General features: G+C 40.2%; 1 protein-coding gene across 3 annotated transcripts in view; it reads right to left on the bottom strand.

The window, feature by feature from the left end:
* Positions 1 to 13,757, bottom strand: part of LOC125000761 (protein SON) — a 70,629-nt gene that overhangs the window by 7,901 nt on the left and 48,971 nt on the right. For 2 of the 3 annotated variants that reach the window (XM_047576411.1, XM_047576412.1), the window contains exons 16-17: positions 13,382 to 13,529; positions 3,274 to 3,342 (exon numbers count right to left, since the gene is read on the bottom strand). In XM_047576411.1, the coding sequence (XP_047432367.1) occupies positions 3,274 to 3,342; positions 13,382 to 13,529 (217 nt within the window). The remainder of the gene's footprint in view (positions 1 to 3,273; positions 3,343 to 13,381; positions 13,530 to 13,757) is intronic. The other variant, XR_007111383.1, reaches the window with a different exon arrangement.

Here is a 13,757-nt window from a genome sequence, read left to right as displayed (position 1 = left end):
AGAACAATTATTCGATTTTCTTGCACTGTATGTCAACTGGGACAAGGACTGTAGTGAGAAAGTCGAATTTTGAGCATAGCTTGATTAAGCTCTGCATGTAAATGCACTGAGTGTTAACAGTCTAACAGTTAAAGGTCTGGTTGATTGTCACCCATCTGCACACAGTACACTTTAGCTAACCTTATACTGAGACACTTCAGCTAAGATGTTTTACTGTATACTTCATTTAAGTTGGACTGTCCATTCTTTTTTGTAATTTTTACCTACACCTCATTCTATTCTATTTTTTTTCTTATGTCTATGTCTTGTTCATATATGTTCTTTTCTTATCTTGTGACTCTTAGACAAAATAACCATGCAATAAAGCTGAATCTGGAATCTAAAATACAGTCTTAATTTTCCAAGACGTTTCAATCTATTGACACCTGGAGCCCGAGGCTTTATACCTACAGAGTTTCCTATTTAAACCCTGCCTCCTTATATATAACACCCTTAAAGGACCAAGCTCCATTGCATCTTTGAGAACTCAAAGTACCATATCATCATCACATTAGATCTTTTCACTCTCAAAGCGCAGGCTTAATTGCTGTTTCTAGAGTTTCAAAAGGTAAAATATGAGCTAAAATTTTCAGCTACCAGGCCCCTCTCCCATGGAACCAGCTCCCATTTGAAGTATCAGGAGTCAGATATCCTTTGTACTTTTATGGTTAGCCTTAAAACGTAATGAAGTTTATAGTTAGGGCTGACTCAGGTGACCCTAAACCAGGCATGTCAAACTCAGTTTGGCTCTGGGGCCGGATCCAGACTTTCTGTTCTCAGGATGGGCCGGATCAGCAAAAGAATGTCAACTCCAAATATTTAGCTTTGTTTTTCAGTACTATGCTTTATCATTCAGCCTACATTTGTAGCCTACCCTACATATTATAATCACAAATGACAAGGGATCTTTTCTAAGCACAACACATTTATTCAAAAACAATGGGGAAAAAAATGATTTTTCATGTTTGGCCGTGAATGTGTTAACAACTGGTTTATTTTAACAGTTGAGTGAATGCAGTTTTACACCTGAACCAACTCACCACACTAAACAAACTCAAGTGGGAGCTATAAAAAAAAATATTTTCGCCTTAATTGTCATACTGCTTTGAAATAAATGAAAAAAGAAATACAAAATAAAATAAAATAAATAAATAAAAAAGTTATAGCAGTGCATGGGCAATAGGATTAGACTACATCAGATCAAACTACTAGGCTGGGCCTACTGAAGTTGAGAATATACTGCACAATATTAATTGTCTTTAATATGACATACTTGTCTTTATGATGAGTGGCGCCGAATATTAAACTCTTTGAACACTGCAACTTGCTGATTACATACCAAGCACACTGGTTTTGCATTCACTTCTGTGAATAAATACTTCTCGGTCCATTTCTCCTGGAAAACTCTGCACTCCGTGTCCACTCTTCTTTTTTTTGACAGTGCCATTTTGGGAAGGGTGTGTTGACCGATAACTTTTAGTAGTGGTGAATGGTGAACCAAGATTGCCGGTTTATTTTTACTTGGACACATCACGTTGCGAATGTTTATTTCCTGTGACTAACTCGTGTCAGTGCCGCATGCTTGACGTGAGCGCTTTTACACATTTACTGCCCTCTTGCGGCCGGAGGGAGCATTTGGTTTGTATTTATTTTAAAAAATCGCAACTTTTAATAGAAATTAGCAAGAGACTCGCTTCTTTTTTTGACATACTCAGAAATTTATGCCGGGCCGGATTAAATGACCCAACGGGCCGTATGTTTGACATGCCTGTCCTAAACCCTTCCTTAGTTATGCTGTGTTATATCTATGCTTCTCGGGAGACTTCCCATGATGCAGTGAGCATCTGTTCACCACTTTCTTCTCTCTTGCAAGCCCAAGAGTGATTTAAAGTGTTTGATATCATGTCTCTCTCATCTTAATTCTGAGTTTGACATTGTGACAAGTACAACCATTATATAATGCTCTTAAATGAAAGCATTCATCTGTAAATCATCCCAACAAAGCAAGCAAAGGTCAGTTTTGCACCAAAGGGAAACAACCCAGAGAGAAGTGGGGTGATAAACTAGCACCTGGCCAGTGTTGGCTCAGTTTTTTGTCTCACTTCTTTGTTCTGTCCTAGCCCAGTTCTTTCTTAGTTCCTTTCATTTTCAGCTCTCTTTGTCTTCATGATAATTTTTACTTTTAACCCCACAATTTTGTTGCCCGCCTATTAGCGTGTTTAAGTTTTATTCTTAAATTATTCATTGAACACGCAACTTTTTCAAGTCCAAGCTGAATTTTATTTTAACTGTCAAGACAGTCATGCATTAATAATATTTTTGTAGATATTTACTTGCTTTACACACGTCATCAGACTCTGCCACACGACAACCTCACAAGTGCCACTTTGTCTGTGGAACACTGAGGAAGACTTCTGCTGTAACTGACGCCGAGGGTAGGACCTGGATGACTGTCACATCAAACGGCTCTCAGCAAAGTGGAGATCAAGCTTACATGGTCAGCTTTGGTCCCCCCGGAGTGTTTCAGAGCAGCATCAACAGTTCCCATAAGTAGACTATCACCTTCATCTTATCATAGTTATCATAGAGCATAGTTGATGTGCGTAGGAAACTTAGGAAATTAGGTTTCGTTTGCATTCCCATTTTCGTTCACCCTTCTCACTTTCGTTAAACTCATTTATCCTGGTATTCTCAGAATTTTCTATTACTCCAACTGTTATATTATTCATCATATTGTTTATTATTCATTATTCACATTTAGGTCGTTGTCAGAAAGGTCCTTGTGAGCTGGAAATAAATTATCAAAATACTAAAAGCTGACGCCTCAGAAATAATGAGATTGATTAATTACTAATATTAATTACTAATATTTAATATTGATCCAATATTAATTAATTCTTACGTTACACATGTAAGTGGTATCCCCCTTTCGACGAGTGCAGTTATTAGACTTAAATGTTTAATAATTTATTTCCCCCACACTACTGTTGAATTTCTTCTCTCTCACTATACATGCATTTTGTGCTATCCTTGCATATTATTAACTTTCCGTCCCTTAACTTGTTCCCTCTCTTTTCAAAGTTGTGATCCCAATTTATCAAAGAAAGGTAATGGATTAAAGGATTAAATGTCAGAAAATGCCTTCAAAGTAAAAGAGTTACAAATTCAGCATAACAATATTTAGGTTTATTTTCACCATACATTCAATGGATTTGTTTGATGTGTGATTGTTACCCATTAGATCCTTTGTTACTACCAGTCCTCCTGTTTGCTTCTGTGGCTTCTCTCCTTCAGCTACAAGACCTGAAACATCACAGTCATCAATTTGTGTCACAATCATTAACATTCCTGTCACTGGTCAAGCATAAAAACAAAGGCAAGTGATCTTAAAATAGCTTTTACAGTTGTAAAGGACTGGTGGGTCAGAGCTAGGGATTTTGGATAAGAGGTGGAAAGATTTCCAAAAAAGCAATACCAATTCCAAATAGATAATGAGTCAGGAATGGGTAAACTATGAAAGCAATGTTAAATGGTGTAGCAGATCACTACTACATCACTACTCACTGTAAATTGCCTAGCACTGTCTAGGCAATTTAACCCTGTTAAAAGTTTTTCAGAATTCAGAATTTTCTGCAATTTCTGCATACAAATGACTCAAATAATCAGTGGACTTTGACACATTTCTTGAAAATATACAAAGAGAACCCAATGAAACAGATATATTATGATTTGATATTTGTTTATTTAGAAAATAATGTTAATGCCAATATTACATATCTGTGAATTGCAAAAGTACGCACCTCTGGGATTACAAGTTAATTTCGAGGCCAAATTGAAGTGCATCTCTTCAAAGTGTTTCCAATCTATGTAACAAGGATTGGGCCGAGTTCATTGGCCTGATTTGTTAAAAAAACAAAACAAAAAAAAAAAAAACAGGGATTCAGTCACAGTCTGATCTTCACAACACATGCCTGAGGAAGTATATGATACGCGAAGACAAGGGATCTATCTTAAAAGAGTTGTTGCTCATTAACCTGGAAAAATCCACAAATCCAGAGTCAAGACAGATGTGTGAACTAATGGAGGGCATTTAAGATGACTGTTACTTCTTACATCTTAAGAGAGACTGAAAGGATGCTTTTCATTGACTTCAGTTCAGCTTCTAATATTGTCATTCCGGATAAGCTGATGCTGAAGCTTCATGACCTGGGACTGTCTATTTCTATGTGCCTCTGGATCAGGGACTTTCTTACCAACAGACCTTGAGAATTGGTTACTGATGGTATATCGTCCACATTGGTCCTGAACACAGGATCTACTGATTCATGAAAGGCAACGCTCCTCCCTTTGTCTATGTGGAGCCTAGTTAGAAGAAAATCACTGTGTATGTTTTGTTCGGGGCTTTTTTTTGCCTCTCAAATAAATAACCTAAACGTGAGAAATTGTTGTGTGATTTGCGCATAACTGGACTAGTAGGTATAAAGATCCTGGGCTGAAGGAGAAGAAAATATCCTCCTTCGACACATCTGACCTGACCTGGTCTGTGAACACTGCACATCTGGTGAAGGCCCAACAGAGGCTCTTCTTCCTTCCGTCAAAGATGCAGGCCTGCACTAATTGGAGCATCTTTGAATCTGCAGCCTCAGACCTGGATGAACTGACCGACACTGACATGTCACATCAGCTTTTGTGAGGACATGTGTGTGTAGTAGGGTTGGGCGATATATAGATACAAAAAATATATCGTATAATATATGTATATTTTTTTATATACCGGGCAAACTGCTGAGCCAGAGCTCTCTGCACTGGACCCCGCACCCCTGCTCCTCCTCTTTCACACACAGAGGGGGGAGGGGCTGGAGCAGACACTCAACAACAACATCTGAGGAGCGTGTGGAGCGTGCCGAGGAAGAATTGGTTGGTAAAAGAAAAAGTAGTGGCTCAGTAATATGGAGATGGTTTGGATTCAAAGTATCAGAGATATATTTTTCATTTAAATGTGCACTTTATGGAGCTTTGATTTCAAAAAAGGTGCTCTTGTACTCCAGTATTTATGTTTACATTTTATTGTTCTTTGAACAGCTGAGCATTATTTTATCTGGCCAGTTTAAATAAAACTACTTGTGACATGTCATATTGGGCTTTGACTCTGGCTAAACAACAGCATGCAGATACCGTGCCATCATCAAGTGCTGTTCACACAGTACCAAGCGCATTTAATGCAAGCAAGGGCTGGTTTGAAAAATTTAAGAAACGCTTTGGACTTAAAAATGTTTCTCTGCACGGAGAGATCGCCTCTGCGAATACCGCTGGAGCAGAAGAGTTCGTGAACAATAAATTTAAAGCGATCATTGAGGAAGGGGGATACAAGCCTGAACAAGTTTTTAATATGGATGAGACTGGCTTATTTTGGAAACGAATGCCCTCCCGCACCTTCATCATGCAGGAAGAAGCCAAAGCCCCAGGATTTAAAGCCCAAAAAGATCGTTTGACTCTGGTTATGTGCGTAAATGCTGCAGGTTTTATGATTAAACCAGGACTTATTTATAGATCTAAAAATCCCAGAGCACTGAAAAACAAAAATAAGGATGATTTGCCCGTTTACTGGATGCACAACGCAAAGGCTTGGATGACAAAAGCGCTCAATCTGGATTGGTTCAAACACTGTTTCATCCCGGAGGTCAAGTGTTATTTGAGAGGAAAAGGACTGGACTTTAAAGTGCTTCTGCCCGTTGACAACGCCTGAGGTCACGCTGATGATTTGGCGTATGATGGTGTGCAAATCGAATTTCTGCCGCCAAACATTACATCCCTGATTCAGCCCATGGACCAAGGCATCATCCGTACTTTCAAGGCTCTCTATACGCGCAACACCCTGCAACATCTTGTTGAGGCTATGGACTCGGATCAAGATTTCTCACTAACGAACTACTGGCGTGGATACACCATCGCATCATGTCTCCAAAATATTCAGAGGGCCATTCAGGAGATGAAAACTGAAACTTTGAATGCCTGCTGGAAAAAACTGTGGCCAGAGGCAGTGCAAAACCCAACCGGAGGCTCGCTTGATGAGATCCATCACTCTGCCGTAGATACAGCTGTGAATCTCGCTAAACAGCTTGGAGGAGACGCCTTTAATGACATGACTCCAGATGACATTAATGCCCTGATTGATGCAGACGCACATCCGCTGACCGATGCAGACCTGGCAGAAATGACAAAGCCACCAAGCGATGATGAAAGAGAAGAGGAAGAAGAGGACACAAGTGTGGATAAAGATGAGGAGGATGGACTAACACTTGGTCGCTTAGCAACAATGCTGAGAATGGCCACTGAACTTCAGCGAGCAGCTCAAGAATGGGACCCTTTGATTAGCCGTTCATTACAGTTCTCAAACATAATCGATGGTGGCATGTCGGTTTATAAGGATCTTTTGGCCCAGAAGAAAAAAGAGCGACAACAACTACCGATAACTATGTTCTTCTCTCCAAAAAACACACCTGCACCGCAGGCTTTAGAAGAAAAAAACGCCACAGAGCGGAGTCAGGATGCAGCGGCTCAGTCAGAAGAGCAGTGAAATACTGTACTGTACACGTGAGTCACTATTTGTCCTACTGTACTTTGTATTTTTTTTCATAATCATTTTTCATTTTCTCCCGTTCCAATCCGTCACGGTGGGGCGGTGCTGATCCCCGCAATATCAACCCTTCAGTTCGTATTGATGATTAAAATTATTATTTATTTATTATATATTATTTTACAGTACAGTACAGTAGTTATTTGTAAAAAACAAAAACAAAAAAAACAACAACAAACGTTTATACAGTACTTTTATTTGTTAAACAAATGCTTGGAGTGTAAAAAGGTTTTGTTCCTTGCTTTCAATGTTTTATGGAGTATTTCATTGTATAATAACTGTAAAAAAATAAAGGTTTCTACTTCACGGATTTCGCCTATCGCGGGTTCTTTTTGGAACGTAACCCCCGCGATAAACGAGGGTTCACTGTATCGATATTCCGCCTAAATATATCGGGATATGACTTTTAGTCCATATCGCCCAGCCCTATTGTGTAGACCGAAACCTTCTGCACTTTCCACAACAAGAAACCAAGATTCACTGCAAGACTGAGACAACTGTGGCAGGACAAGGAAGAGGCCTAAAGACATGGAGATCAGGACCTGTACAAGCAGGCCAGGAACAAGCTGACAAAAGAGATCAGGCAGCAAAGAGGAATCATACTGAAAAGCTGGCAAACCGATTTTCTGCCAACGACTCTACGATAGTTTGGAAAGGCCTGGAGACCATCACCAACTACAGGAGACCATCCCTTAACCCTGTGGTGTTAATTTTCATCACTTGAAGCTGAGAAGGCTTTTGATCAGGTGGAGTGGGATTATCTCTTCTACACTTCTACACTCTCAAACAATTTGGCTTTGGTGAAAAAATCTCCTTGATTAAAGTTCTGTATTCTTTTCCACTAGCACCTGTCTAAACAAACAGCAATCTCTCTTCTTACTTCCCTCTCCTTCATGGCACCAAACAGGGTTGTCCCCTGTCACCTCTCCTGTTTGCTAGGGATGCACGATCCGATATTTCTATTGGTATCGGTACCGATATTGAAATTCGAGATTGGTGACAATGAGCCGATCCATATCGGCTGATCTACTCAGTCTAATCCTATGCTGTACACTGTGAGTGGCGTCATACGCAAGCACCATGCCGTACGGAAGCCCACATTTTTGAAAATGGAGCAAACGAAAGAATCGGCGTTCTGGAGCTATTACACATTACCTCAGCCAACAAAGGCGGATCGGTGCATCCCTATTGTTTGCCATTCTGGTTACATGGTAAAACCAATATAAAGGGAGCAATATAAAGGGAGATGACTCAGATAAGTTGTCCTTGTATGCAGATGATATGCTTTTATATCTGTCTCATCCTTTAACTAGTGTAACAAATACCCTGAAAAATTCAAATTCTTAGGAATCTGAATAACACATGCCTTCAAAGACATATTTAAAGCTTTTCACCACTATTAACATTCATTTGAGATTTGGAACGTTGGAATTTACTCCCCCCGTCACTGGGAGGCAGAATTAATCTAATTAAAATGAATGTTTTGCCCAAATATTTCAGTGCATCCCCCTACACCTATCTAAATCCTTGATGTCAGTGGACAAGTTGGTGTCGGATTTATGTTGAACAAGAAAAACCTTCTAATATGGAAAAGAATCTTACAGCAGCATCATCAACATAGAGGATTATCCCTGCCTAACTTCCAGTTTTACTATTAGGCTGCCAACATTAGGGCTATGCTGTTTTGGAAAGATTCTCCATCTGGTACCACTAACCGTGAATGGTTATGAATGGAAAACTCCTCTTGTCTTTATACTTCTTTACACTCACTTGCTCAAAAGTCCCTCTTTTGGAATCCATGTCTAAATACACCTTAAATCCACTTGTGAAACACTCTTTTAGAATTCGGACACAGTTCAGATGAAGTTTTTCTCTCAGGGATTTGCCCACTTGTGCTCCTATAATAGCTACAATAGAGAATCTATTCATTGGGAATACTTTTGCTTGCTTTGATCAATTAAAGCTTAAATTTAACATCACAAATTCCATTTTTTTTTTTTTTTTTTTTTTTTTTTTTGCAGCTCCATAATTTTCTATCAAAATCACTTACTCATCTCCCATCTCAGCCGCCCAACTTGCATTCTGAATCTTAATTCAGGCTCCAAAGGGAATATTGGGAACATATACTCCCTACTAAACATAATTTGGAGCCTTTGACATCATTAGAGGCGGATGGGAGGATGACTTGGGGTTTGAACTGTCTGAGAATATCTACGGAAGAGCTTTAGATAGAATACATTCCTCTTCAATCTGCTTGCGACATACAGTTATCCAGTTGCACTACCTTCAAGTCAGATTAGCAAAATTCACACCTGCCGTTGATCCCATTTGGCAATGCAAATGCCAGCCACCCTCTCACATATGTACTGGTTTTATTCAGAACTAGGCAATTTCTGGCAATTAATATTTAAAACTTTTTCAGATGTTTTACAAGTACCTATAGAACATTCTGCCATTACTGCTATATTTGGAATAAATCCTCATGACACTAACCTTAATTGCCAGGCAAAGAATATGATAGCTTTTGCATCTCTCATAGCTAGACGATTAATACTGTTTGAATACCTTCAAGATGTGGATCAATGAACTTCTACACCATTTGGCATTAGAGAAGATTTGTTATTCTACAAGAGGATATATTCAGTAATTTTATTCTACATGGAAACCTTTTTTAAGTTAGATAGAAAAATTAGATGTGGCTAATACTGGTGTTCTATATGACTGATCCTGCATTGTGTATAATTTGGAACCCATGAAGACCACTCTGGATTGCCGATTACTTATTGTTTTGAACTTTTATTTACCTGTGTACCATTTTTTCTTTCCTTTTTTGATTTATTTTCTTTTTTTATTTTATTACCATTTATGTATTATGTATACATATATATATATATATATATATATATATATATATGCATTGTATCAATGCTTCTGAATTTATGTACAATGTACAATCTTTGTATAAACATCAATAAAAAGAAAAAATGAAAAATGACCTGCATTTATTTACTTTTTTTACAATGGGAATGGAGGCAATTGTTAGGGCCTCAAAATGGGTGGTACACAAAGAAAAGCTGCAAGGAGGGCTTTGCCTCCCCCCAATTAGAGCCTACATGACATGACGACTGCGACATCAACCGCTCTATGTACTAGCAGACTGCCGGATAAGGTAAACAGCAAACTGCAGTGGGCTAGGATGAGAGTGAAGCCAAGTAAATCTAGGAGAATTTCAATTGTTAAAATAAAGGTAGAAGATAAGAGGTTTGTCATAAATAATGAGGAGGTACCCACAGTGCCAGAGATGCCAGTGAAGAGTTTGGGAAGATAGTATGATGCAAGTCTTAGTGATAAAGCGCAGCCTGAAGGATTGAGGCAGGAAATGATTCAAGACATTTCAAGCATATAGGACTTGTTGAATAGCAGTAAAAAGGCCTAAGCTAAACTCTCTGTGGTTGAAAGTCATGTGGTTGTATAGTGGCAGCATGAAGGGGGGTGACTCCAGGCCGCTGGAACTCACTGATAAGTCTTCTTGAGGTGTTGTGGGCCTAACTTAATGAAACATTGGTGAAGGGAGGTGCCCACTGAAAACCCCACTCATGTGCCACTTACTGCCTACTGCCATTGGGCTAGGCTAGTTAGCTGGTGTCTTCTTGTTGATTGCTAGCTGGTAGCAGACTGCTAATCTACTGGTTGGTTTTCAGTTGGACTGGGCTTCTAAATGGGTTTTGTCAGGGATCATGGCACAAGGGATTGTAACATCTTATCCTATGTATTAATGAATGAATGTATCAACAAATTACCCTACCTGGCCTGTAGAGACCCATTAATCCCAAGTTATTGTGTAGGTTTAGAAAAACAGCTTGTACAAGCCCACCAAGTATGGCCTAGAGAACTTCTGGATTTCTAATGTATGCATTCTCTAAACAATAAATGAAAGGTTTACAACCAGGAGAAGAAATCTGGGAAAACATTGTCAAGCAGATGCACAGTACATTCAGAAACAAAGGGTGCAACCTTACCACAGATAATTCTTCCAACCAGTGTGCCTCTTGCACAGCATCACTAGGAGAAGGACCTCACTATTGTGGGAACCCTACAACAGGCCAGGGCATCTGTCCTATAATGAAGGCTTTCAAGTCCAGGGTAGTTCACAACATAGTTTGGATTTAGCAGTATGGTCATAGTCATCTATGTCAGAAAGAAAGGAATGGCTGTTGTGGTCCTGATCACAATGCATCACAACAAAATGGTGGATGAAAATAGCAGAACTGTAGCAGCTGTAACAGCGGCAATCACACTGTATAATAAGATTGAAAATGCTGTTTCAGCATGTCAATTTCAGCATGTTAATTTCAACTTTTGTCTGAAAATTTCAGGACGGCTCTAGCTGACTTTGACAGCGACTTTCTCGTTGGTTTTTGCAGCATTTGGTCACAAATTCAAAGCCGCCCTCTCTGAGGAAAACTCCACTTTCAGGCAATTTGCTCCCTACAGAGATATTCAACTCTTTTGCTGTTTTGTTGGTTGCCATTGATGCTTGTTATTCGGGAAATGTTTTGTAAAAATGTGGACAAAAATCAATGAAAGAAGCTCTGTTCAAGTGTGGTCGTTGTCTTGCTTGCAGTCAACTTGTAACTCTGAGAAGCACCAAAGAATGTACAGATCCACAGAGGCTTGTATAAAACAAACTTTCAATAAGATCAAAGGCAAAGATTCTATGCCATCATGGCCAAATGAAAACATTTGATAACATCACCATCAAAGGAAAATATTTGATGACATCATCAAAGGACAGAATTCTATGACATCATAAAGGAAAACATTCTATGGCACATTCTATGTACATCTGTACATAATAATCCATCGGTCTTGTGTGTCTGCTTGCGATTATGCTAGTCAAAACATTTTCTTGGCATTTATATTGAAATCTATGAAAGTCATGGATGAACAGTCATCTGAAATTGACTTGTACACATCAGTTTGACTTGGTTCAGTGAAATCATGGACCTTATATATAATTAATTTAATTAATACTAAATCATGTGATTACATGACATCAACAAGTGTTTGACTGACACTTCAAATGTGACTCACCAACACTGTACCTGGCAATGCTTAGCTATTTTTGAACCCTTATGCCCTCCTCAGGCATTCTTTTTTTTTTTCATTAATTTACATTTTTTCAACTTCTTTTTTTTTTTCATTTGGTGATCATTTTGGCTGTGTTTAAGCTTGTGGCTTGAATTTCTGCAGGATTATATGAGGTTGATGCAGTTATATTCTTGCAGCTGAAAGCTTTATTACTTTAGTGCGTGAGTGTGACCATCACCAGCCCTTCCTGGGAACTATCCTGTTGAACTTTATTGAGTGTAGTAACCTTGTGTGTCAGGGAGGGCAGTGCTACACCTCAGTGAATAGAGGGGGAGAACAAAGGACAGAAAAGATGTGGAGGGATAGACAGTGGAAGAGAGGCATGTGGTGCTGGTAGGAACTGGTGGTGTGTAGGGTTCTGTGCTTCCCAAGTTACCTCATTCAAGTATGACTGGGTACAGAGAGATGTTGTGTAGATCTCTGGAGAGATGAGAGATTCCAGGGGGGTAAGGTTGTCCCAATAGAGTAGAGAAGTCTGCCATAGGGCACATAGTGATAGAGTGAAAACAATAATCCAGCCCTTAATAGCCGGGACTCATCAATTCTTCTTGATGTGATCCAGCATGGACTGGCAGGTGACAACACACATGCATGTGGGCATTCCCTAAATATATTAGTGAGACTATTACCAGGGCCCAGAGTCAGGTCAGAAGCCCCAGCCCCCGAGAACCTCCACCCCAGTGTGGGCCGCATGGGTAACAACACCAGAGAACCACCGTAGCCACGGGGCATGCCACACCCCAGCGCACATGGCGAGCGACGACGAACACCCCCAGACCGACAAAGCGAACACAAGCCGGTGCAGGCCAGAGCGGCCGCCCACACCCGCCAACCACTGCAGCCCGTCCATCCACCGCCACCAACACCCCCCTCCCCAAAACCCCACCCCCCACTCGCAGGGCAGCCAGAGACACCTCTCCAGCCGAGAGGACCCCCCCGGAGCCCAGCAAAGCCTCTGCAGATGGGCACCGGCCCAGCGCCCAACCAGGGATGGGCCATCCGAGCAGGGGGGCCAAGGTGCCGGCCCCATGCCCCTGGCGCACACAGGCCAGGGAGACCACAGGAAGAGGGAACCCCACCCGCCAGGGAGAGACCCCAGCCCCCCATAGAAGGGAGAGGGGAAGCACCGTCACTCATGCATCTAAGGGTTAAGAAATATTCTAGGGAAACACTAGATAAATTTCCATTATTATGCATATGACACCAGGCTGTATTTATCCTTGAAGCCAGATGAAAAAATCAAGTGTGCCTTTAGACATAAAAGCGACTCACAGATACGTACAAATTATTAATTTTCTTGAACAAGTAATACATGTTTGTTGGAATGGGTTGCTTTTGTCTACTTTTTGAACTTTAATTTTGTTAATGTTATGAGTCATTTGCAGAAAGGTAGAAAATTGGGAAGGAGCAAAAACTTTTATGCACCACTGTATCGCTTCCCTCAACTGAGACCAGTTTGCCTTTATTTTCCTTTGCTCACAGATATTAATAGTCAAGAATTATGGTCAAAATCTGTATCACTAGGGGTTCCAGTATTCTGGAAAGGTATTCTACCTTTGCGGTCAACTTTGAAGTCAATAACGATTGGTTCCACGGTACCCTCTCGGTTCCGCCCTAGGCCCTCTCCCGTCCGCCAGCCCATTTTTCTCATCAAGAACTCTCCAACTCCCCCTGATACTGGAGACGCCTTCATAAACTGGTCCTAACCAAGACACAAAATAGAGAGTTTGAGAGGGAAATAAAATCAAGAAGGAAGGAAAAAACAAAAATACAACAGAATACAGGAAAATATATCACATTCTCTATTTTTCTTGATTGAATCACAAGTGAATCAAACAAGATTGCTTATGTTTCAAAACTATCACTTTACTGTCACCTAATTTTAAATAATTTTACCCATCCCAAGAGCAGTGTCCAGCCATGGTAGGCG

Source organism: Mugil cephalus, chromosome 23, assembly GCF_022458985.1.
Source record: "Mugil cephalus isolate CIBA_MC_2020 chromosome 23, CIBA_Mcephalus_1.1, whole genome shotgun sequence".
NCBI classification, from domain to species: domain Eukaryota; kingdom Metazoa; phylum Chordata; class Actinopteri; order Mugiliformes; family Mugilidae; genus Mugil; species Mugil cephalus.
This window is presented reverse-complemented; position numbering and strand designations above follow the sequence as displayed.